Source organism: Hemiscyllium ocellatum, chromosome X (assembly GCF_020745735.1).
Source record: "Hemiscyllium ocellatum isolate sHemOce1 chromosome X, sHemOce1.pat.X.cur, whole genome shotgun sequence".
NCBI lineage: Eukaryota > Metazoa > Chordata > Chondrichthyes > Orectolobiformes > Hemiscylliidae > Hemiscyllium > Hemiscyllium ocellatum.
In genome coordinates, this window is record NC_083453.1 from 21,458,627 (window position 1) to 21,485,028 (window position 26,402).

At 44.8% G+C, this 26,402-nt stretch overlaps 1 protein-coding gene across 1 annotated transcript in view; it reads left to right on the plus strand.

The window, feature by feature from the left end:
• The window catches only part of bloc1s1 (biogenesis of lysosomal organelles complex-1, subunit 1), a 100,892-nt gene that overhangs the window by 68,389 nt on the left and 6,101 nt on the right, over positions 1–26,402 (plus strand). The window contains exon 3 of the mRNA XM_060820926.1: positions 18,143–18,275. Within this exon, the coding sequence (XP_060676909.1) occupies positions 18,143–18,275 (133 nt within the window). The remainder of the gene's footprint in view (positions 1–18,142; positions 18,276–26,402) is intronic.

Consider the following 26,402-nt stretch of genomic DNA (forward strand, 5'->3'; position numbering starts at 1 on the left):
GGGAATCTAATCTAATCTGTCCATTTATCCCTCAGGCTGTTGCAGGAATTATATTCCTTTTCTTTTCAGCTCCACCGTGAGATGCCTGAATTAAAGCAAATTTCACGTCTCTTCTCTCTCACTGTCTCCCCAACTGTCCACACACTATTAAACCTCCAACTCCAGGTTACAAAGACACAAGTGCCTTGAAGAATAAACATTGAATTATTCGAAAAGGTGGTGACTAGAAAAATATGTCAGCTACATTAGTTATAAAAGCCTTTTTTTTTCCTGACTTTTTAGAAGTAAATCTGGTGATGTACTGCAAGGTTTGAGCTATTAATTCCATTGAGTAGTTCTGATGGTTTAAGAAACTGTAAGAGTGTGAACAGCAGGAGAGCTAGAGATTGAATTTTTGCCTGAAGGCTGCTGCAAGCTAATTGTTTCTTTCCAGTCAGTGATGTCTGATTGATGCTTTGTTTCTGCAGGATAGCAGGCATGCTGAGTGTGCTGAAGGTGAGCTGGCTGCAGCAGTAGCAAGTGATATTGGTCTTCCAGGTATTTGTGATTGCTAGAACCATACAAACTGCAAATGTGTTGCTGGTCAAAGCACAGCAGGTTAGGCAGCATCTCAGGAATAGAGAATTCGACGTTTCGAGCATAAGCCCTTCATCAGGAATATTCCTGATGAAGGGCTTATGCTTGAAACGTCGAATTCTCTATTCCTGAGATGCTGCCTAACCTGCTGTGCTTTGACCAGCAACACATTTGCAGCTGTGATCTCCAGCATCTGCAGACCTCATTTTTTTACTAGAACCATACAAACTCTGATTTGCCTTTCCCATCAGGAGAAGACTGAGAAAGACTGATGAAGGAGCGTTGCTCCAAAAGCTAGTGTGCTTCCAATTAAACCTGTTGGACTATAACCTGGTGTTGTGTGATTTTTTTTTAACTTTGTACACCCCAACACCAGCGTCTCCAAATCATGAGAAATAAACGCAGCAGTTGCTGCAAAAGCTCAGCAAGTCTGGCAGCAGCTGTGAAGAGAAACCGGAGTTGACATTTCGGGTCCGGTGACCCTTCCTCAGAACTCGCCCCCAAAACGTTAACTCCGATTTCTCTTCACAGCTGCTGCCAGACTTGCTGAGCTTTTGCAGCAACTTCTGTTTTTGTTTCTGGTTGACTGCATCCGCAGTTCTTTCTGTTATTACGGAGAAATAAGTGGTGCACAGCACTGTCGCTCCTTGCTTACTGGCTCCTCCGCTATCGCCATCGTGGTTGTCAGCAGACCTCCGTCAAGTCGAGCCCTTGGTGAAGCGGGGTGGGGTTCCCAGCACACAGTCACTCAAGGGCAAACCTCCAGTACCAATCCATGGGCATGGACACAGTCAGTCAGCCTCTGAGTGGTCAGAGTCAGGATTCTCTTACCTCATAAGGCTGAGGTGCAGAATGTCAGGCAGCCCACCAGCCAGCCTGTTTCAGCCCTGTTGTGGGCTGCTTTCCTCCTGGAGTGAGAGAGAGCCGGCTACGAAGTGAGGTGAAAGCGAGTGCCACACTACGTTAGGAGAAAGTGAGTACTGCAGATGCTGGAGGTCAGAGTCGGAAAATGTGGTGCTGGAAAAGCACAGCCGGTCAGACAGGAGAGTTGAAGTTTTCAGCCTAAGCCCTTGATCAGGGGGCTGAGAGATAAATGGGAGGGTGATGGGCCTGGGGGGGGGAAAGGGAAGGTAGCTGGGAATGCGATAGGTGGATGAAGGTGGGGGAGAAGGTGGTGATAGGTCAGAGAGGAGGGTGGAGAGGATAGGTGGGAAGGAAGGTGGACAGGTAGGACAGTTCAAGAGGGCGGTGCTGAGCTGGAAGGTTGGATCTGGGATAAGGTGGGGGGGGAGTGGAAATGAGGAAGCTGGTGAATTCGGCATTGATCCCATGTGGTTGGAGGGCCCCAAGGCGGAAGATGAGGCAATCTTCCTCCAGTCATCAGGTGGCTAGGGTTTGGTGGTGGAGGAGGCCCAGGACTCGCATCTCCTTGGTGGAGAGGGAGGGGGAGTTGAAGTGTTTGGCCCCAAGGCAGTGGGGCTGTTTAGTGCATGTGTGGTGGCAGTGGAGGAGGCCCAGGACTCTCATGTCCTTGACGGAGAGGGTGGGGGATTGACGTGGTCGGCCCCAGGGCGGTGGGATTGTTCAGTGCATGTGTGGTGGCAGTGGAGGAGGCCCAGGACTTGCTACATTCCATTCCCCACATTCCCAATAGAGACCGGGTAGGTCGTTAATGGGGCGAGCTTGGTAAGATGATGGAGTGTGACAGCTCATGGAGAGAAACCCTCCTTGAAATTCTGATGAAACCAAAACATAAATTGTAAGATTCAACTGTTTTAAAGTTCTTTCAGTACGTGTTAGTAGCTTGGCAATCGGAGTCTACTTTTACAGATTGCAAGATTCCTGCATGGAATCAAGTTGAAGGACCTGCTGTACTGAGTGTGCTGACAGCGAACATCCAGCTCAAAGAAAAGGCGAAATGAAGTAGTCACCATGTGATTTTAAAAATACGGTATCACTAAAGTACTAAATATTCTATCCATTTCTGAGATTTTAAAAAAAAAGAAAGGACTTGCATATGTATAGGATCTTCCATGATCTGGGGAGATCCCAATGATCATTACAGTCAATGAAGTACTTTGGAAGTGTACTCACTTTTATAGTATCATCAGATGTAGGAGCAGAGGTAGCCCATCGAGTGTGTTCCACCATTCCGTGAAGTCATGGCCAATCTGATAACGCTCAACTGTACTTTCCTGCCTTTTCCCCACAGCCCTCGATTCCCAGAATGATTTAAAAATCTGTCTATCTCAGCCTTGAACATGTGATTATGGCTCAGCCTCGACGGTAATGAATTCCACAGTTTCACTCCCCCCAAGAGAGGAGATTTTCCCTCCTCTCCATCTTAAATGTGCAACACCATATTCTGAGATGATGCCCTTTGGTCCTGGACTCCAGGAAGGGGAGGCAACCTTTCTGCATCTATCCTAACAAGTCCCATAAGAATCTTTTATGTTTCAATAAGGTAGCCCGTCTTTCTTCTGACGGTGCAGGCATAATCTACACAACCTGATGTTATAAGACAGTCCCTCCGTACCTGAGATCAACCTAATGAATTTTCTAGCCTCCGGTATGCATATATTTCCCCTTTTGATGAGAGGCACAAAACTGTTCACACTATTCCAGCTGTAGTCTGACTAGTGCCTTGTATAGTTTTAGCAAAACCTCCCTCCCTTTAAACTAAAGACCAATCTTCTGTTTGCTTTCCCTATTACCCAGTGAACTTGGATGCTAGCTTTTTGTGGTTCTTCAAGGATTCCTTCTGTTCTGTTGCTTTCTGCAGTCTTTCTCCATTTAAATAATATTCAGCTCCTCTCTTCTTCTTACCAAAGTGCATAACCTCACATTTCTCCACATTATATTCCATCTGCCAAGTTTTTTTTGCCCACTCACTTAACCGGCCTAAATCCCTCTGCAGTCTCTGTTGTGGGAAATACAGCACCTACTCTCATATTACAATCTTCCACAGTCATTATTTTTCAAAGTTGTTTCACCAGATCTGGGTGATGCTGGCTAATTTTAACATTTATTGCTCATCCCTAATTGCCCTTTGAGAAAATAGGGGTGAGCTGCCTTCTTGAACCACTGCAGTTCATGCAGTGTAAATACGCCCTCAGTGCTGTGAGGCGGGATAACTCCAGTGACAGTCAAGCAGTAGAGGGGATCTTGTAGACATTGGCGTTCCCATGTATCTACTGCCCTTCTTGGTAGGGATGGTCACGGAGGTGGGAGGTGCTGTCGAAGGAACCTTGATGTGTTTCTTTTGTGCATCTGTGCTTGGTGCCCTCTGCTGATGCTGTGTCGGCGGTAGAGGGAGTGAATGTTGAAGGTGGCAGACGAGGTGCCAACCAAATAGACTACTTTTACCCTGGATGGTATCAAGCTTTCAGTGTCTTTAACCAGGCAAATGAAGAATATTCCACCACACTCCTGACGTTTCTGTTATGTGGTAAACAATATTTGGGGAGACTGGAGGCGAGTTAAACACCACCATGTCCCCAGCCTCTGAACTGCTCTTGTAGCCACAGTATTTCAAGTGCATTTGTTTGATCAATGGCAATCCCATGATTCCCCTACAGTGTGGAAACAGGCCATTTGACCCAACAAGTCCACACCGACCCTCTGAAGAGTAACCCACCCAGACCCATTTCCCTCTGACTAATGCACCTCATGCTATGCGCAATTTAGCATGGCCAATTCACCTAACCTGCACATAGAGTCATAGAGATGTACAGCATGGAAACAGACCCTTTGGTCCAACCTGTCCATACTGACCAGATATCCCAACCCAATCTAATCCCACCTGCCAGCACCTGGCCTATATCCCTCCAAACCCTTCCTATTCATATATCCATCCAGATGCCTCTTAAATGTTGCAATTGTACCAGCCTCCACCACATCCTCTGGCAGCTCATTCCATACACATACCACCCTCTGCGTGAAAAAGTTGCACGGGAGCACCCAGAGGAAACCCGCACAGACACCGGGAGAACGTGCAAACTCCACACAGACAGTCACCCGAGGCTGGGAGTGAATCCGGCTCCCTGGTGCTGTTGAACAGCAGTGCTAACCGCTGAGCCACCGTGCCGTTGATAGGTGATTAAGGAAAGGCGTTTGATATCAAAGGAATGTGTTGCTAATCTATTGTGGATTGTTTGGATAAATATTAACCAGGAATCGAGGTGAATTCTCCTGCTCTTCAAATATTGTCATTTCCAGAAAAAATGGCTACTTTTATTGTATTCCATAAATGCAATAAACTTTCCAACTTGGCTGGCATCATAGCCTTGATGTTCCAACCAGATAAAAGGAAAAGTGACCAGAGGGCTGCTCTCTCATTCCAAAGAAATGATGGTTTAACCAGAGGGTTACCATGCCTCCGGCAAGGGCAGAAGTTGAGAAGGCGAGTCCTCAGCTGGTTGTAGGGATTGACCCCTTACTGTTGGCATCACTCTGCATTGCAAACCAGCTGTCCAGCCAACTGAACGCACCAACCCCAATCACTGTTTGCGAAAATAAAGGTTGTTTAGAACAGAATCCACAGAGATTCTTTGGGAAGTGTGTGACTAAAACCATGTAGATTTCCGAAGGGCACGGAGGATTAGAAGAGTCGATTTTAATAACTGGAACAAGGAAGAATTATTGGCAGCCACACTAACTATGTTCTTCCCTGTTATGCATGCACCTAAAGAGTGGTTTACACCCGAACACAAGGCCTTTTGTTTTATGTTGCAACTTAGTCAGATTAGTGAATGTGAGACGATGTCAGCAATCTTACTTCTTGTGTGACAAACATCTGGTTTGATCATTACAGCAAATTTGGTTGAAACATTCATGGGAATAGAATATGCTGGAATGTCCCAGGCATCATCAAGTAATACAGACAATACTGTTTATTGTTTATGATTTCCCAAATCTAGCCTGAGCAGAAATACAGCGTTATGTTTTTCATTTTATTTTGATCTCTCTTTGAAGACACTGTCTATTGCTGGGGTACAATAACCTGAGTGCAAGCACTCATCTGTTTCCCTTGTGGGATATTTCATATGCAAACTTAGTGAGTGTCAGCAACTTATTCAACATCAGAGATGTGCACACACCAGTCCACTTTCAATCAAATGGCTCTCTCTCTCTCTCTCTCTCTCTCTCTCTCTCTCTCTCTCTCTCTCTCTCTCTCTCTCTCTCTTTTCCTTCCTTGCTCTCTCACACATGCACATCTTAGCGATCGTGATGACTTTTGTCCTCCATTATAAAATGCTGTTCTTTTAGTTCTCTTTGCAGAGGGTGTTTGTATGTGTATTCAAATAATGCTCAGGGTTTGCTTTTCTGCCACTCAGTATCTAGGTCCCCTCTTGCTCCCATTCTTTCCTTGTAACTCAGTCCTCTGGCCTTCAGACTTTCTCTGGTCCCAAGGCTGAGTTGTATCTTGATAAAGGGTTTTTGCCCAAAACGTCGATTTTCCTGCTGCTCGGATGCTGCCTGAACTGCTGTGCTTTTCCAGCACCACTCTAATCTAGAACCTGAGTTGTATCTTGTGCGCATTCATGACAAGAGCTGGATGGAGTACTCGGGAGCGATGTGAGAGAAGCACTGTACGGCTTTAGCACAGCTACCTCAGCTTTTGATTTGATTGATTGATTTGACAGCATATCTCCGCATTCAGTGATGTGACTTGCTTAGTGTTGAGCTTTGAAGTGCTCCTGTTTCTCTCCCTGCCTTTTCACCTGCACCATCCTATAGGAAGGAGAGGAAAGCTTTCAGAGGAGACGTCACCGATTCACTTGCCATCCACATTAGCGAGGTGAATAAAATGATGTCGGACTAGGGTGACCAAATGTGATTAGGAACCTGTTCATGTGAAGGGTAATTATCGAGAAGGACTTATGCAACACCATTCATTCTGTATGTCTGGTATTTTTCTTCCTCAATGCAAACACTTTGAATTTATCTGCATTGAATTTCAGTTTACTATAATTTTGTCCAGGCACAAATATTGTCTGGGACCTTCTGTAACCACTTAATTGTGATATGAGACGACTGATTTCCATCCTAGTTGATGTTATCAGCTGGTCTAGCTAGCTTGCGTTATTTCTGAATTCTAGGCATTTTCTAACTCAGAAACAAAGGGGTCTCCACACCAAAATCTGAGCGAGTTCACTATGGATATCACAGCTTAATCTTGCTACCCTATGACTTGCTTCTTTCCCTAGTTCTCGGCCCCCTCATGTTTTTTTTTATTTTGTCAAGTCAGTTGCTTCACCTGGAACCATATTGAATGTCAACCCAAGACTTGCAGAAAGCCATCGTTTTTTCCTCTGGTCCCAGGGCTGAGTTGTTTCTTGTGTGTATTTAATGACAAGAGCTGGATACAGTACTCAGGAGCGATGTGAATAGGATGTACCTCAAAAAGGAAGAATTACATTTGTCCAGTCGAATCTGTTAGGGGTAACCATGCTTCCAAAGGTTTTCTCATAGTTCTCCATTGTCTGAGCCTGAAATTCAATCACACTGTTAAAACTGATGGCAGTTAATCTTCAGCAGGAAGGAATTTCCATCCATCACATGCCTGTGAACTAACCCTGCCTGATTTCCTAGGCTCAGGATAGTTGTATATTTGAGCAAATGCCAAAATAAGACCATAAGATACTGGAGCAGAATGAGGCCATTCGACCCATCGAATCTGCTCTGCCATTTGATCATGGCTGGTATGTTTCTCAACCCCATTCTCCTGCCTTCTCCCTGTAACCCTTGACCCCAAACCAATCAAGAAGCTATCTTTCTCTGTGTTAAAAGCACACAGTGATTTGGCCTTCTCAACTCTTTGCAGCAATGGGTTCCACAGATTAATCACTCTTAAGGCTGTGCCATCAGGCCCTAGTCTCTCATACCAGTGGAAACATCTTCTCCACGTCCACTCTATCCAGACCTCTCTGTATTCTGTAAGTTTCAATCAGATGCTCCCTCATCCTTCTGATCTCCATCGAATACTGACCCAGAGTCCTCGACCGGTCCTCGTTGCAGAAGTCCTTCATCTTTACAAGAATGATATCTCCTCTCTACCCCTTCCAAGGCCAACATATCTTTCTAATTTAGATGGCCCAAAACTATTCACAATATTCCAAATGCAGTCAGACCAGAGCCATGTACAGCATCTGCAGGACATCTCTGCTCTTGTAGTAAAAAGTGAGGTCTGCAGATGCTGGAGATCAGAGCTGAAAATGTGTTGCTGGTTAAAGCACAGCAGGTTAGGCAGCATCCAAGGAACAGGAAATTTTGACGTTTCGGGCCAGAGCCCTTCATCAGGAAACTGAAGGCTCTGGCCCGAAACGTCGAATTTCCTGTTCCTTGGATGCTGCCTAACCTGCTGTGCTTTAACCAGCAACACATTTTCATCTCTGCTCTTGTATTCTAGCTCTCTTGAAGTGAATGCTAACATTGCATTTGCTTTCATAACAACCAACTGAACCTGCATGTTAATCTGAAGAGGATCCTGAACTAATATTTCCAAGTCCCTTTTGCGCTTCAGATTCCTGTAACTTTAACCCGTTTAGCAAGTGGTCTACACTCCTTTTTCCTACCAAAGTACATAATCTCACGCTTTCCCACATTGTATTCCATCTGCCACTTCTTTGTCCACTTGCCTGGCCCTGTCCAAGTCCTTCTACAGCTTCCCAGCTTCCAAAACACGACCTGCCTTTCCACCTAACTTTGTATCATCTGCAAAACTCAGCAACAATGCCCTCAGTTCCATTGTCCAGATCATTAATGTAAAACGTGACTAGTTGTCCCAACACTGACCAGAACTCCACTAGTCACCGGCAGCTAACCTGAAAGGACCCCTTTATCCCTAGCGCTCTGCTTTCTGCCAGTCAGCCAATCCTCTATCCATGTCAGTATCTTACCCCAAGACGGTGGGCTCTTATCTTATTTGGCAGCCTCCTGTGTGGCACCTTGTCAAAGGCTTTCTGGAAATCCTTTGTTGAACTGACTTGTTATCTCCACAAAGAAATCTAACATGTTTGTCAGGCGTGACCTCTCTATGACAAAACCGTGCTGACTCCGCCCTAATCTACCATACACTTCCAACTTCTCCGCAGTCTCATCCTTGATAATGGACTCTTAAAATCTTACCACCGGCCGAAGTCAGGCTAATCAGCCAATGGTTTCCTGTCTTCTGCCTCCCTCCCTTCTTAAACAGGGGTGTTTCATTAGACATTTTCCAGTCCTCTGGGACCTTCCCTTTATCCATGATCCCAGAAAGATCACTACCGATGCCTCCACAATCTCCCAGCTATCTCCTTCAGAACTCTGGGATGTAGTCCATCCAGTCCGTGTGATTTATCCCCTTTCAGCTTTCCCAACACCTTTTCCTTAGTGATGGCCACTACACTCACCTCTGCCCCTTACTCTCTTGAAACTCTGGTATGTGTCTTCCACCGTGAAAACTGATGGAAAGTACCTATTCAGTTCCTCTGTCATTTCTTTGTTCCCTATTGCTACTACTGCTGCCTCATTCCCCAGTGGTCCAATATCCACGCTTGCCTCTCTGTTACTGTAGTGATTGTAATGAGGGCAGCCAGATGACCCTCATAGAATATGAATTCCCTGATTGGGGCTGTAACCTGGTTCATTCAGGGAGTCCTGACTGACAGGTATAAACAGGAGAGAATGAGGACTGCAGATGCTGGAGATTAGAGTCACGAGTGTGGTGCTGGAAAAGCACAGCAGATCAGGCAGCATCCGAGGAGCAGGAGAATCGACGTCTCGGGCAAAAGCCCTTCATCAGGAATGGGCATTCCTGATGAAGGGCTTTTGCCCGAGACGTCGATTCGCCTGCTCCTCGGATGCTGCCTGATCTGCTGTGCTTTTCCAGCACCACACTCGTGACTCTGCACGTGTAAATATAGGGTGACTCGGTGATGGGATACCAACCTCTGTGGACTTATTTCACTTATCTTTTCAGATATCTAAAAGCAGCTCTTGCAGTCTTAAAGTACTAGCTAGCTTACTCCTTTTCATCTTCTCCCCACTTAATACTATATTCGTTATCCTCTGCTGGGTTGTAAAGGCTTCTCAATCCTCTGACGTCTCACGAATCTTCACCACAGTATATGTTTTTTGTTTACCTTCATTCTGTCCCTGATTTCCCTTGTCGGCCATGTTTGCCTCATCCTCTGCTGAGCGTGTTTCGTCTTCCTTGGAAGGAATTTCTGCCGTACCTTCCAAATTACCCTCAAGATCATTGATGCTCTTCTTTGGTTACTCATTTTACCTGGTGTGGGGAGGGAAATTGCTGAAGTCCACACCATTGCAAAACCAGCAAGTGAGAGATGAATTGTACTCCAAGTTTTGAAATTCTCCTTTAATAATTCTCTTGATTTATTGCCTAAGTAAAAAAAAAAGTACCCATAAAACGTAACTGCCTTGTCCAGCCATAACAACACGGGCGCCAAGAACTTGCACAGCATTCTTCCTGCCCAGTTTTGTTAATGTGCAAATGACTGACAGTGCATTGCATCATGTCTTCCCATCATTCGTTTGGATTTCTTGTGTGGTCAATGCTCCAGAAATGGGATCCAGTGATGGAGAACTGGCCAAATGACTCACCACATGATTTTTGCTCCCTTGTATGACCCACCTTAAGCCAGTTTATCAGCATCTGGAAATTTGTCCCAATTGCGTTTAAAACTATCATTTGAAGATTTTTTTTGTTTTCTCTGGAGCGTCGGAGGCTGAGGGGCAACCTTATAGAGGTTTATAAAATCATGAGGGGCATGGATAGGGTAAATCGGCAAAGTCTTTTCCCTATGGAGTCCAGAACGAGAAGGCATAGGTTTAGGGTGAGAGGGGAAAGATCTAAAAGAGACCTAAGGGGCAACTTTTACACGCAGAGGGTGGTACGTGTATGGAATGAGCTGCCAGAGGAAGTGGTGGAGGCTGGTACAATTGCAGCATTTAAAAGGCATTTGGATGGGTAGATGAATAGGAAGGATATGGGCTGGGGGCTGGCAGGTGGGACTAGATTGGATTGGGATAGCTGGTCAGGATGGACTGGTTGGACCGAAGGGTCTGTTTCTGTGCTGTACATCTCTATGACTCTGTAACTGATTTTGTTGCCGTTAAATTTCTTTTTTTAGGTTGTTTCCTTTTGCCAGGGTGAGGAAGTTTACATTTTTAGAAATTCTCTCTGCAAGAATATTGCTACCCCAATCCAGTTTAAATATTGGGTATCCCATCTAAAACTGGTTCTACTTACTGCATCTCCATACCTTTAGGAATTGATCATCCCTCCTCACGTTAGCCATAGATTAGATGTGACACCTAACAAGTCCAGTGCCTGGCACCAGAAAATTCCTGATACCTACATCGTCTTGTCCCTCAGTTGAGAGCAAAATTCCTCAGACACCCTCAGTCAGACCTCCATTTTCCACGTGCCCTATATCATCAATTGCTGCTTGAACCATTGCTTCTAGTGGGTGTTCTGTGCTTTTACAGAATCTCTTACACTCGCTGTTTGTTCCTGCATCCTTTGCTCTTTTATTTTCTCCCACTAGTGCCCCCTGTAACCTCCTCCCCAAACAAAGCAAATGAGATCACTCAAAGCCTCGTGTGGGAAGCTGAACTTGCTGTCCTTTTGATGAGGATTTTACTCAGTGTTGAACTCCTCGCTTGCCCTCTAGGTCTTCCTCCAGTCATTGCCTTAACCAACTGAAGTGACCTTTCTACTGGAATAAAGCCTTATGCTTCCCTAGATTATTGCAAACCCGAGAATGACTGTGGTTTTACATTTTTAAAAAAGTTCTTAGTCTGTTTATAAACAGCACAACATGTCAGGCACTGCAGTAAGCAGCTGACTAAAAAGATAAAAATACACATGTTTTCATCCAAAGTATAGTGTTGTCTGTGATTGACCTCTTTTACTGAATACAAACTGGCTACCCAGCGATGGGAGACTCCCTCATAAAGGGAATGATTTATACTGCATTTAGCACAATGGCTCAGTGTTATGACTGACTTCTGAAGTAGGCATCTCTGTAATGCCAACAAAGAAACGTTTCACATAATTTGTAATGGAACAATTTATTCCACTTTAGCTGCCGTTTTCTTTGAGTGAGTGGATAGCTACTGGAAACGAAGGTTGGAGTGCTGTGATCAAGCTGTAATATCCGTTTCACGTGTAGAAAGCAAGATCCCAGACAAAGGTTCAGAAAGCTGTGTAGAGGAACATTCTGTTTCCTGAGCTTCGTGTGGAATGAGTTGTTTTTGTCCTGGAATTTACCTCTTTTCCCAGTATACACACTTCCCCTTCCTACACGGGAGTGCGGTTTCATGAGATCAGTTGCCCTCTGATACCTCATGAAGCGGGCGTTTGTTTGTTTTTGCAAGCCCGCAGGCTGAGAAACTGGACGCTCAGTATAGCCATCTTAATTCTCTCTTGAAGACAGTATTTGTGAAGACGTGTACTTTTTGAGACAAGCCTCTCACCCAGTTGTACTTTTACAGTTTAGTTTCAAGGCCCTTTTCTCATGGTTCCTGATGAAGAACTTTTGCCTGAAACGTCAATTTTCCTGCTCCTCGGTTGCTGCCGGAACTGCTATGCTTTTCCAGCACCACTCTAATCTAGAATGTGCCCTGTGGTCCTGCACTGTGCCTCCAGGACCCTGACTGAATTCCACGTGCCTTGATGAACAGAACTGAACTCCAGCCAGAGGGCTAGACTGACAAGAGCACCATGGATTTCTCTGGCTTGTATTATACTGCTCTGGCAGTACAGTTTGGCATTCTGTTAACACAGTCCACACCAATTAGAAATGTTGAATATGAGGATTCTGTCAGTCTTTTCAATGTCATCCTTAATTATTTCAGCGTGTTCAGGAGACAGCACCGCCCATATTTCCTTCCAAAGTATTAAAATATGAAACACTGGAAATACTCAGCAGCTTCGGCAAGAAAAATTGAGGAAAGGTTTCAGAATAGTCACAGACCCTGAAACGTTAACTCTTGTTGGTCCCTCCAAGATGCTTCTAGACCCTGCTGGGCATATCCAACGTTTTCTACTGCAATTTCAAATTTCCAGTATCTGCCGTAGGACTTAGGTCATGTCCCTGCCTTCTGAATGCATATTGGGCACGTGCCTGGTCTTGCTTAGTCCTCCTATTTCACAGGAAATTGAAATAAGCCTAATGGATCTGGTATTGCCTGTCATTGTCATTTGAATGTTTATCTGTTTCAGATCTTCGAGTCATAGAGTCATTGTATGCTTTTTCTTTCAATATGATACTGTGTCGCAAAGATTAGAGGTAAGCCAAAGGATTCGAAAAGTTTTTTTTTCAAAGCCAGCGAAAGATGACCGACCATAATAACAAAAGGAGAGGAAACAGATTGAGGGCAAACTAGCAAGTAATATGAAAACAGACTGCAAGAGCTTCTTTCAGTATACCAAAAGAAAGAGAGGGGCCAACGTGAACATAGACACCTGGGAGAATGAGGCTGGGGAGATAATAATGGAAATGGCCAAGGAGTTGAACAGAGACTTTGCATCAATCTTCACGGTTGAGGACATCTATAGCATTCTAAGGATCGTGAATAATCATGGGGCTAAAGGCAGACAGGAATTAAACACAATAATTATCACAAGAGAGAAAATGCTCGAGAAACTACTGGGACCAGAGGCAGATAAGTCCCCTAGACCTGTTGGACTGCGTCTGAGGATTATAAAGGAAGTAGCTTTAGAGATAGTGGGTGCACTAGGAGTAATCTTTCAAGAATCCTTAGATTCTAGAAAAGGTCCAATGTAACAAACTTATTCAAAAAGGAGGGAGGCAAAAAGACTATTAGAAAGGTTTTAATAGTAGGGCCTTTAGAATTGCATAATGTAGTCAAGCAGAGTCAACATGGCTTCACAAAGGGGAAATTACACCAGACAAAATTATTAAGAGTTCTTTTAGAATGTAATGGACAAGATAGATAAAGGAGAACCAGTTGATGTAATAAATTTTGGATTTCCAAAAAGGCATTTGATAAGATCACACACACAAACCTACTTAATAAGAGTCCGTGGTGTTGGTGGTCTTAAAGCAGCAAGGATAGATGATTGGCTAACTAACTGAAGACAAAGAGACAGAGACAGGGAGTATTTTCAGGATTGCAACCTGGACTGTCGCAGGAATCCGTGCTGGGGCCACAATGATTTTCAACATTAACAACTTGGATGACAGAAGTGAATGTACTGTCACCAAGTTTGTGGATGACACAAAAATAGGTAGAAGGCAAGTATTGAGAATGACATGCAGAGTCTACAGAGGGATACAGACAAGTGAGTGGGCATAAACCTGTCAGATGGAATATAATGTGGGACAAGGTGAGGTATGCACTTTGGCAGGAGATTAGAAGAGCTGAATATTATTTAAAAGCAGAAAGATGGATTTGGGAGTCTTGTGTGAATCACAAAAAGCTAGCATCCAAGCTGAACAAATGATAGGGAAGGCACAGGGAGTGTGAGCCTTTACTTCCAAGGGAATGGAGTCTAAAAATAATGAAGTCTTGCTAAAGCTGGAGAAGGCACTAGTCAGACCACTGTTGGAATATTGTAAACAAAGGAAAGATATACTGGCATTGGAGGCAGTCCAGAGAAGGAAGACGAGGCTGATCCTGGGTACGGAGGGATTTCCTTATGAGAGGAGGTTGAGTAGGTTGGGCTTGTGCTCATTGGAATTTAGAAGAATGACACGCTCCCTTAATGAAAGACACAAGATTCTTGGGAGATTAAAACTAAGAACTGCAGATGCTGGAAATCTGAAACAAAAGCAGAAATTGCTGGAGGAGCTCAGCAGGTCTGGCAGTATGTGTGGAGAGAAAACAGTTAATGCTTTGAGTCCACGGACTCTTCAGAAGAAGAAGGATCATTTCTGAAGAAAGGTCACTGGGCCCGAGGTGTTAACTCTGCTATCTCTCCACGGGTGCTGCCAGACCTGTTGAGTTTCTCCAGCAATTTCTGTTTCAGCTTCTTTTGGAGGTTTGCCAGGGTAGATGCAGAAAAGTGGATTTCCATTGTGGGAGAGTCTCGGACCAGAGGGGATAATCTCAAAGTAATGAGTCGCCCATTTAAGACACAAATGAGGAGAAATTTCTTCTGTCAGAGGGAATTAATCTGTAGAATTCTTTACTGCAGAGAGCTGGTGAGACTGGGCCATTGTGCATATTCAAGGTAGAGACAGACAGATTTTTAATCCAAAGGAATGAGAGGTTGTGAGGAAAAGGCAGGATAGTGGAGTTGAGGATTATCAGATCAACCATGATCTCATTGAATGATGGCACAGCATCAATTGGCTGAATGGCCTACTTCTGTGGTCTTCTCCATCTGATGGTCTTATTGTATGGGCGTCCCCCAGTGTCCAGTGACTCCCTCATAATGATTTGCCGGTGTTTTACACATCCGGTCCTGGGCTCTCTGAAGACTCCGGCCAAATATCGTCTATTCCTGGGCTCAGAGCATTTGTCCCTGATGTTGCAGATTGGTACTTCACTGGATGGCTAGCTGTTTATCACCTAACAAGCTTACTAGCACATTTAGTAAACTGGCCACGCGAATGATCGCTTCATACATCTTTAAACAATCGAACCAAATTTGGTTTGATTATGTATAAAGTATCCGACCTGGGCTGAGTGCCTCTGACAATTGTAATTGAAATGTAGAATCGCCCTGCCCGCGTCCCCCATCAGTTCACATGGCCTCCAGCTTCCCCATTGCAGCCTCAGCTCACTCGAGTTTGACTCAGAAGCTGACATTAAGGAGTGGATGCCTCCAGCACAGAACTAATCACGTCCCATGGCACAGCCTCCTGCTGATTTGAGTCAAGGTAGATGCCATTGCTTCAGGGTTTCAAAGTCAGCAACCCAGGAAAGTGAATGACACAAGTTCTTAAAATTGTATTTGTTTAAAGTGTTTTATATTTGAACAGCTTTACCTCACTCAGAAAGCAGACAGCTAAAGTAATTTTGTTTGTCACTCCTTCCAATGAAGTTGAACACGAGGAACCCAAAGAAGACGACCAAAGTAACTTAAACATTTAAGCAGGGCCAGAAATAGCTTCCTCACAGTATTTGCAAGAATCTTAACACAGAATATTTATTAGACGGCAATCTTTTGGGAAATCGCTAATATTCACTGTGAGCATGAGAATCCTAAATATTAACACAAATGCTCTCTTTTTTTTCCTTCTAAATTCGAGCCCTCTCTCCTGAAAGGCCTAACTCCTGCCTAGCCTCTGGTCCCCTTGCACAAAACATTCCTCATGCTAAAGCCTTGGCAAAGCGATCTGGCAAGCTGCTCAATTATGGCAGGACATCACAGCCGCAAAGGATCATCTCTGTAATTATGTACATACAGCACTTCAAGCCTGTTTAATTGGAATGACGTTAAGTCAGCTGTTTCTTATTGCATATCGCCATTAGTGCTGGCTTGTTGGTGGTATTTCATCCTGGAAGGCGATTATTGTTAACCAGTTAATCCTAAAATAGATTTTTCAACCTCCTCCAATCCATTGCAACCCTTTATGGCTCTGTACTTTCCTTCTGTACAGTACAAAATTATTTCCCTTCAAATTGAAGTGATTCTGTAACATGTCGATGCTCCAGAAAACATCTGATTATCTCCATACTCTTCTAATTCTGGCCTCTCGTGCATCCTTAAAAAAAGTTGTTGTTCTGCCTTCCCTTGCCATACTTTTTAATCTATGCTCATAAGAGAACACCTCCGCCTTCAGGTTCCCCTCCAAGCCACTCACCATCCTGACTTGGAAATACATTGCCGTTCCTTCACTGTCTTTGGGTCAAAATCCTGGAATTCTCTCCCTGGGGGCAAGCAGGCGGCCTACCCTCACCTTCCCAAGGGGCAACTAGGGACAGGCAATAAATACCGGGCCCAGCCAGTGACTCCCACATGCCATGGGTGAATGAGAAAAAGCAGCAGGAAGTTGGAGTTGAAGTTGAAGGATTCTAAGCATTGGCAATGGCACGTTAAAAATGGTGTGTATCGTCACTGTGTCCTGTGCCTGGCAGCAGCAGAAACTGTTTCCAGCTGCTGCCGGAGGTACTTGTGCTTTAGATGGAGCAGGCACATCCCGTTCCCTTGAGCTGGGCCTTTGCTTGTCACGCAGTAATGGTTGGCTGGACTGTATCGCAGCAACGTGGCCTCTCGCTGCTTGCTCCGACCAGTTTTAAAAGCTGGTGGAAACCCGGTGTCGTTTCTGAAGGGGAGGCCCGATACAAGGAGCTGTACTTCAGACACATACCGGCCAGCATGGGAGTTTCCACACAACCCTTGCCCCGAGTGGGAAGGAAACTGGCAGTTCACCATCCTGTGTCCAGGCACAGTGGCTACTAGGCAGTATCTCTCCCGAGATCAGAGAGAGGAAGGCTTTTGATGTCAACCACTTCCCAATGCCAGTTCCCTCCATTCGGCTGAAAGTGTCTGTCTGCGAGGTCCCTCTGCTTCCTAAACAGCTCCACCCCACAAGGCCACACCCAAATACAGCACAGTTTGCAGGCTGGCCTTCAGAAGGCCCAGGAGAGCTGAGCAAATCCTGGTCAATCCCTCAGCCACCATTAAGTTACAGTGGGCTGTGAAATAATTGGCTTCCTACTGTCAGTGGACAGGATTCCCAAAGTAGCCTCATCTTGCCCCAACTTAATTAGGAATGGTTTTTCTCCTGTCAAGAACCTGCTGTTGGTGCTCCTGCCTGAGTGGGCTGCAGCCTGTTGACTCTGGAAATGGAGTTTGAATTTGGCTATCAAAGCACATTCAAACCAGGTTCCAGCCTGATTTACTGTCGGGACTTCTGTTATATGTTGTCATCAATATTTCCTTCAACCCAATGCCTGGTAGCACCTGTGAAACTTTATGTAAAGCTCTGCTCTATCTGAACACCGACAGTTATAACTCAGGAAAAGCAGTTGTGACCTGTTTGGGTGAGGATTCATCTGGGTGAGGTGACCTGTTTGGCATGGAGGTCCTGATAGCAGGAGAGGAGTTTTTAAAAAATAAGCTTTGGTTTTGAATATGAATGACGCAGAGAGGTTTGCTCTGAGAAGGTAGTGGTGACATCTCACTCAATCACTGCAGTCCTTTTGTGGTGCTACTCAACCATCAGTTAGCCCAGGAATTTCAGGGTACTGGCCTAGCAACAGTTCAAGATCAACAATATATGTTCAAACCAGGCTGGTGTGTGAGAGACTTGGAAGGGGAACATAAACAGGATGGTGTTCCAAGGACATTGCTGCCCTGTTTTGTCTTGATCGTAGACACACGTGGCCAGTTGGGCCGAAGGGCCTGTTTCCATGCTGTAGATATCTATGACATTCCTTCGAAGATTGCATTAGCTCACACATTAAGAAAGTGCAAATGCAGTATACTTTATTAAGCAAAAAAATAGACTCTTCGTGTTCAGTGAGATAAATAATTACAAATGGTGATGAAATTGTTGATCATGTCAATGGAAAACCAATAACCAGTCATTCTTGAGCCTCTGCAAGATTGCTGATTGATACATTGCTATCTCCTTTTCAGAGTGGCTCAGGCATATGTGAATCAGCGGAAACTGGACAATGAGGTAAAAACGCTGCAGATCCAGGCTGCCCAGTTTGCCAAACAGACGCAACAGTGGCTTGGTATGGTGGATAACTTCAACCAGGCTCTCAAGGTAAACTGAACAGCGCAACGACCTCATCTCGCCCAGCATTTGTTCATGACCTTGATTGTGTTTTTGACATGGTTACAATCAAATTCACTTCAAATAGCCAGCGTGATTTATTTCCTGCAACAGGGGGGGAAAAGCATGATTTTATCCCTTCAAAGTGTTCAAAGGATTGGTCTTAACGTTTGAGCAATAGCCTAGCTCAAGCAGTTGGAGTGGCAGGGCCTGTGAAAGAAGGAACTTGCATGTCCTTAATGTCTCCAAGCACTTCACGGTTAGCGAACTTCTTCCAAAATCATTGGGGGGACTAAATGCAGACTGGGTGACCAACTTCACAGAACACCAGTGGGACCCCAGCCTTCCAGTCATTTGCCATTTTGAGACACTGTTTCTGTCCTGGGCCTGCTGCAGTGTTCTAGTGAAGACCACCGCAAGCTGAGAAAATAACATCTTATTTTCCAACCTTCTGAGCTCAACAGTATCAGACAATGAACCCTATCTATGGCATATAACCCCTGTCCACCATGACTTAGCCCATTTTCTCAGTTTCAGTTTGAGCTGACCTTTTCTTCTGCTGTTCGCACCCACTCTGGATTTCTTTGTCACTTCTCAACAACCATTACTACTCGATCTTTTGTTCTGTGGCACCTTTGATTTCCTATCTCCCTTGTCCTCTTATCCTTTCCTGACCATCCCTTTTTATTTTACTTGCCCTTTCTATTCCATAAAAGCCATCACATTTCTCCCCCTCTCTTCTGTTCCAAAAAAGAGTCACGTTGGACTTGAAACGTTAACTCTGCTTCTCTCTCTCCACACCGTTGAGTTTCTCCAGCACTTGTTAATGTCCAAAATGCTGTCAGTATTATTTTGTAGGTAAGTGGTAGCCAGGTTGCACACAGCAAGATCCCATAAGCAGCAACGATATGCATGACCAGTGAATTGCTTTTGTTGGTGTTGATGAAAAGAGAAACGTTAGCTGAGGAATTCTGCCTGTCAATTAGTGCCACGAGTCTGTTCTTCCCCCCAAGCAAATCGCTGTGACCTTGGTTTAATGTTTTAACCAAAAGGTGCCACCTCTAACCGTGCTGTGCTGTAGTGTCAGCCTAGAGGATGTGCTGAGGTCCTGAAGGGGGCCTGAATCCTGAGGCATTTTGACTTGGGATGAAAAAGCTGTGCATGCTTCTGCTTTGATCTAAAACCAATTATTTTTACTATCTTAGTGCTGCTCAAGCATGTACGTGGCGTATAATATCTATGCAACCCTGTAAATCCTGTGAGCACACTGTACCCTGACTGAACCTGATGGGTGAAATGTGCTGCTTAGAATTTTCAGTCTCCTTGAGAGGGATTGGCTGGGGGGGGGAATCGGTTTAATTTACACATTTGCCTTCTGATTGTGGGAACAGGAAATTAAATGTATCTGATTTCTGGCATATTGCCATACCCACTTCAACTATCGTCACTTCGGAAATGTTAAACCTTTGAAATAATGAGCTGCTACATCTTCGCAGCAGTTGTCAGAGAGACTGTACGGTCTGGACAGCATAATCACTTAATTATCCCAGGTTAATGACTATCTCCACTGATGTCCCAGGTCAGGGAATTGAATCTCCATCATTAGATAGACAGTAGTCAGTTACTCGGAGTGTATTGTCTGTGGTGGCATATTCACTGATTTTTTTTTTAATCCCTTGCCACTCAGTCATTGTTTCACTCTGGATGCTTAAAGTATCTATCAGGTAAATCTATTTTCTTGATGCTACCCATACTCCTGGTTTCTCTTTAAGGGGCAACCTTTTCACACACACAGGGTGGTGCGTGTAAGGAATGAGCTGCCAGAGGAAATGGTGGAGGCTGGTACAATGACAACATTTAAATAGCATCTCGGTGGGGACATGAGTAGGAAGGGTTGAGAGGGATATGGGCCAAGTGCTGGCAGATGGGACTAGATTAATTTAGGATATCTGGTCGGCATGGAAGAGTTGGACCGAAGGGTCTATTTCCATGTTGTACATCTCTATGACGATGGCTTCTGTAAATTGACACAATCAAAGTACGGTTGGACATCTCAAATAACAGACTCGTCTTGCGCATGGTTTTTGCTTGGGGAGGAAGACCGCCATCTTTTTAGTTTAATGTCATGTGCGAATTCATCTGATGACGTGTTTCAGCATCACCCTGTACCACCCTCTAGTATCATTTTGTCCGTTTCGGAGCTCATTGATTACGCCCCCTTGGAACGACCAGCGTATGCTGTTTGCCTTCGATTGAGAGCCCACACCTGTGGCTGTGAAGCTGCTTGATCTCTTAAGAGACCTAGTTAACTATTGATGCTGTAATTATTTTCAACTCTCCAGCTGCTACTCCAGCGGCCTTTACCTTTTGCGTTGAGAATTTGAAGCGGCCTGTCTCTCGTAGCGATTGCATTCAGGAGAGCTGCTACTTTTGTGGAAAATGTGGCTCATTTTGGGGGTTTAGATATTTACTTTGATAACTTCCTTTTTCCAACCTGCTGTTCTGACTCTGGCGATAAAGTAGCTACAAGATTTCCACTCTGCCGATCAGAGCGCCTTTAATAAATAAGATTATTCAGGGCAATGTGGCTTCAATAACTCATCAGCCACCAGACTAATGCATCTCTGTGAACAGGCTTGGAAGTCATTGTTTAATGTTAATGGAGGTTCTTGCAGATTGTAAACTGTTCTCTATATTATTTCCTTAGGAAAATAACATGACGGCACGTGAAAAAATAAGACTTAGTTTATCATTTTAGGAAAACACTGGAAGGTAGCAATGTTGATAGATAACTGCATTTCTGCGTTACATTGAACTGATAAAGATTCCTGGTATTATGAAGTTGGAAAAGTGTTGCAGTGTTTGTTTTTTTTTGTATTTTCTAACAGTCATAACTTCGAAACTTACCAGGCCCCTCCCTCATGGTTATTTTGCTATTTGCTGTTTTCCCCAATTTGTAAAGACTCCAAGGACTTTACATTTGTAAAGCTGAAAATGCAATCTTTGTTTATAAGGTTTAGAAACCTTTATTTGAGGCTTTCCCTAACAGCTCATAAGAATGTAAGAAACCGGAACAGGGTTAAGAAGATGAAATTGTAGAAATGGGAGCAGGAGTCGGCCACATAGCCCGTCAAACCTGTTCTGCCACTCCATCCAGTCAAGGCTGATCTGGTTTTGGCCTCAGCTCGACTTTTCTGTTTGCCCTTGTGACTCCCTTATACAGCAAGCTTTGTTTTAACTGGCACTTTGTGAACCGGCACTCTGGATAAACTGGCAAAAAAGTATATACCTCCAAGTATTGCAAAGTCTACTGTATTATTCTCTCCAGTTATTACAGTTTTTACATTTATTAACCTCCGTGTAAATATACTTGTTCAATCGAATGGCCACAAGAAATATCAACAGTTGAGAGTCAATTTCACGTCAGTTTCTCCTCCAATACCTCGATGTGGTCAGTTAAGGGTGTGAGTGAGAAGGCTCTCTGCCAGTAAGTTTTATTGAAGGCAAAGTTGCATTATTATTTAAGTGATTTATGCTGTGAACAAAGTATAAACATTAATATGTATATCCCCTGCGTTACGTTTCTATTACTTAATGTGTATTTTTACATTGATAACTATAGAATCATAGGATCCCTACAGTGTGGAAACAGGCCATTTGGCCCAACAAGTCCACACTAACCCTCTGAAGAGTGACCCGCCCAGACCTAATCCCCTACCTTATCCCTGTAACTCTACATTTCCCATGGCTCATTCACGTTAACCTATACATCTTTGGATTGTGGGAGGAAACTCGCGCAGACGTGGGGAGAATGCAAACTCCCCACAAACAGTCGCCCGAGGCTGGAATCGAAACCAAGTACCTAGTGTTGTGCGGCAGCAGGCTAACCACTGAGTGACTGTGCCACCCTATTATGTAGGAGCTCTAGATTATCTGAAATACTTTAGATGTGGCCCAGAGATTCTCCTGGACTTGCCAAAAATTCCTGTTTCTCCTGAAGGTCTCCCAGCAAACCTTGTTTGTTGGGAATCCTTCTTTCAAAGGCCCTTACGTACCTTATCAAAGGATACAGCGTCAGCAAGGTGGATGGCTTCTAAGAGACAGCCCTTGGCTCTTGCATTAAAAACAACCCTCCCAAGGCAGTGATCCCAGAGCATTCCATCTGCTTCTTCCATGGGTCCCACAATGATCTCTGGTGAAAGCGTCATTGTATATACAGCAACAGCCATGCTCTTAGTGACCGCCAACAACAGAGAGCTGTTGGCCTCTACCTGCTAACTCTCAGTGGGCAGGATTTCTGTTGCTGGGGTCCTATACCCTGGGAAAAGCCTGATGCTGACCAGTTAAGTACTGGAGAGGAACTTCATTCAGTTGAACCTCCATCACCGAAGCAACGTGTGTTTCTCACCTGTTCTCCAAAAGCAAATCTTAGCAGGACTTACACACTTAATGGTAAGGTCCTGGGGAGTGTTGCTGAACAAAGAGACCTTGGACTGCAGGTTCATAGCTCCTTGAAAGTGGAGTCACAGGTAGATAGGATAGTGAAGAAGGCGTTTAATATATTTTCCTTTATTGGTCAGAGTATTGAGTACAGGAGTTGGGAGGTCATGTTGCAGCTGTACAGGACATTGGTTAGGCCACTGTTGGAATATTGCATTGAGTTCTGGTCTCCTTCCTATTGGAAAGATGTTGTGAAACTTGAAAGGGTTCAGAAAAGATTTACAAGGATGTTGCCAGGGTTGGAGGGTTTGAACTAATGGAAGAGGCTGAACGGGCTGGGGCTGTTTTCCCTGGAGCGTCGGAGGCTGAGGGGTGACCTTATAGAGGTTTATAAAATGGATTGTCTATTTATCCTAAGCCTTTTCCCTGGTGGTGGGGGTGGGGGGAGGGGGGAAGTCCAGAATTAGAGGGCATAGGTTTAGGGTGAGAGAGGAAAGATAGAAAAGAGACCGAAGGGGCAACTTTTTCACGCAGAGGGTGGAATGAGCTGCCAGAGGAAGTAGTGTAGGCTGGTACAATTACAGCATTTAAAAGGCATTTGGATGGGTATATGAATAGGAAGGGTTTGGAGGGATATGGTCAGGGTGCTGACAGGTGGGACTAGATTGGGTTAGGATATCTGGTCGGCGTGGACGGGTTGGACCGAAGGGTCTGTTTCTGAGCTGTACATCTCTATGACTCTCTGACTGTGGGGCCCACATCAGATGTTAAATTTAGACCTAAATCTATGTAGTGGCTATTAGATTCTCCCCATTTACTTGTATTTGTGCCATCAATTCATCCAGCTTGTGATGAATATTGTGTCCATTTTTGTTTTGGCCTTTACCATGTTTCCCTCCTCTAACCCTATCTGTAGGTCCTGGGGCTCCTCATCCACCCTCCCTCATTCAGTCTAGCCTCTCGCACTAGCCCCATATCACTCGATTCCCTTCGTACGCAAAAATCTATTGATCTCTGCCTTTTGAATAAACTCCTCAACAAAGCAGCCACAGTGCTCCTGGGTCGAGAACTCTGAAGATTCTTTGTGGAAAGAAATGTATCCACTGTAAACCCTAGCTGTAGACTGTCCAGCCACTGTCCTCACCTGGGGGGAGTGTTAAATTAAAGATCTAAAGGTCCCTGGTTCAATCCCGGGTTTTGGCAATGAGTCCTGGCAGGTGCCCTCAGTGGAGGGAGCAGCTCTGTGCTGGCCAAAGCCGATGGGAATGAGGCAGTTCCTGGAAGCTGCCCAGAAGTAGCACGATCTGCAATGGGTTCCAGGAGGTGCTAAAGCAATGCAAATTATCATCTGGTCTGTCTTGAAGATTGGAAACCTGGGATTTGGGGAGAAATCCCAGGATTAGATTACTTACAGTGTGGAAACAGGCCCTTCGGCCCAACAAGTCCACACCGACCCGCCGAAGCGCAACCCACCCATACCCCTACATTTACCCCTTACCTAACACTACGGGCAATTTAGCATGGCCAATTCACCTGACCCGCACATCTTTGGACTGTGGGAGGAAACCCACGCAGACACGGGGAGAACATGCAAACTCCACACAGTCAGTCGCCTGAGTCGGGAATTGAACCCAGGTCTCTGGCGCTGTGAGGCAGCAGTGCTAACCACCGTGCCACCCACTTGATAGATAGGAAGATAATGATCCTGTCTATCAAGCCCTTCTGATGATTTTTTTTTCCATCATGTACAGTCACTGAATGTGAATAAAATGTTCTCAAGTTTGGGGGTAAAATACGAAATGTGTCGCCCTGAGCAGTGGAGGTGAAGAAGCCCTGGCATGTTGGGATGAGCCCCATGGTAAGACAGTCCATTGGCTCTCACACAAAGAATAGCCTTACGTTCAGAGTCAAGGGTTGTACATTTAAGACAGAGATATGAGGCATTTCTCATCTCTGCGGGTAATGGATCTATGGAATCCTTCACTGCAGCTGAGGCTGAGAGATTTTTAATCAGCAAGGGCAGTGGGAGTGTGGAAAAGGCAGGAAAATGGAGTTGGAAGATTATCAGATCAGACGTAATCTCATTGAACGGTGGAGCAGACTCAATGGGCTGAATGGCCTCCAACAATGTCTAAGAATGTGTGCAACACTCTGGGAGGATCGATGACCTTACGAGACGGGGCTCGGTACACTTGAACAAAACATCAGCATGGGTAAGTCAAAGGGGAAGGGCCGAAAAGTAGATGGGAGAAACGCTCAAGCCTGTTTGGTTAGCAACACTGGATTAATGCTGCACTGAGCGCCATCTGCTGGCTTGGAGAGAAAAATCAAATCCATCTGAGCATGACCCTGGCAAATTCAGTTTTAACTGGATTCACCAGGCCATAAGAATCGCTGCTCTCATGGAAAGGTGGGTTCAGAAAGGCAGCTGTTCCTTTAGTCACAGTCTAATGTGGAAGGGTGATGCTGATGCAGTCACATGTTTTGACTTGGCGTATACCTGTGCTTCATGCTCCATAGCTCTGCTGCTGGCTGCAAATTCTCAATCCTCTTTCTCCAGCTGGTTTGCAAAGAAAAAAAACACAACCACGCACGCCCAGGAAATGCGAGAATAAATTGCTGAAACTCCGCCTGTCACCCCTTTCCTGAAGCTGTAATCCAGTCCTTCCACAAGCAATAGGACACAGACCAGCACAGGAACAGGCCCTTCAGCCCACCATATCTGTGCTAACCATGATGCCATTCTAAATCACTTCCATCTGCCTATACGTCGTCCGCACCCCTCTATTATCTGCCTGTTCGTGTGTCTGTCTAAACCTGCAATTATGATTTATTCCCAAATGATGTTACTGGGGGTATCTTTACAACTGGGTCTTAAAGCCTCAGTACATGAAAATAGGGACGTTGCAACTTAATGTAGGACATTCATGATCAAAAATATTTAGCTGTCGATTTTAATTAACCTTTGAAAAGCAATTACTGTTAAATATGTCAACATGGCACGAATCTGCACACAGCACGGTCCTGCAACGAGATAAGTAACCAGTTAATCGACTTTTGGTGGTGGTGATGAGGCACAAGTGTTAGCCAGGAAACTGCATGAACTCCCCACTGCTCTTCCATTAGTACACTGGCATCTTTTTAAAGACCGATTTGGTTTCTGTTTAACATCCCATCTGAAAAATGACACCTCCAACAGTGCAGCACTCACTCGGTCCAACAAAGTGTCAGCCTAGATCAGCATTCCCCGAACTGTTTTCTAATACGACCCCATTTTAACACTTGATGGTTAATGCAACCCCAGATGCCAACGAAAGCAATAAAGTAGATAACGTTCAGTATGTAATTAATGACCGCGTGTAAGTATGAAAGCCTATGATGAAAATCCCGGGCGCTTGATTACTGAGTTGCAGTTTGTTGCTAAATCTGCATCCACTTTCATGGCTAAAGCTCCGGGAAATCTCTGCTGTACTCACATAGGAGCATCGCTAGGATAACTCTCTCAGCCGAGAGAGAGACTGGTTCTGTGGCTCCTCTGGGATGATGGCACTTTTCTTCTTGAGTTACTTCATAGCACAGTTGGTCAGAGATGTCAAAACCCAGTGCTGGGCGTTCATTTTATGATTGGTTAATTCTCATTTCTAGAACAACACAAGCTGGGGGCTGGGGGGCGGAAGC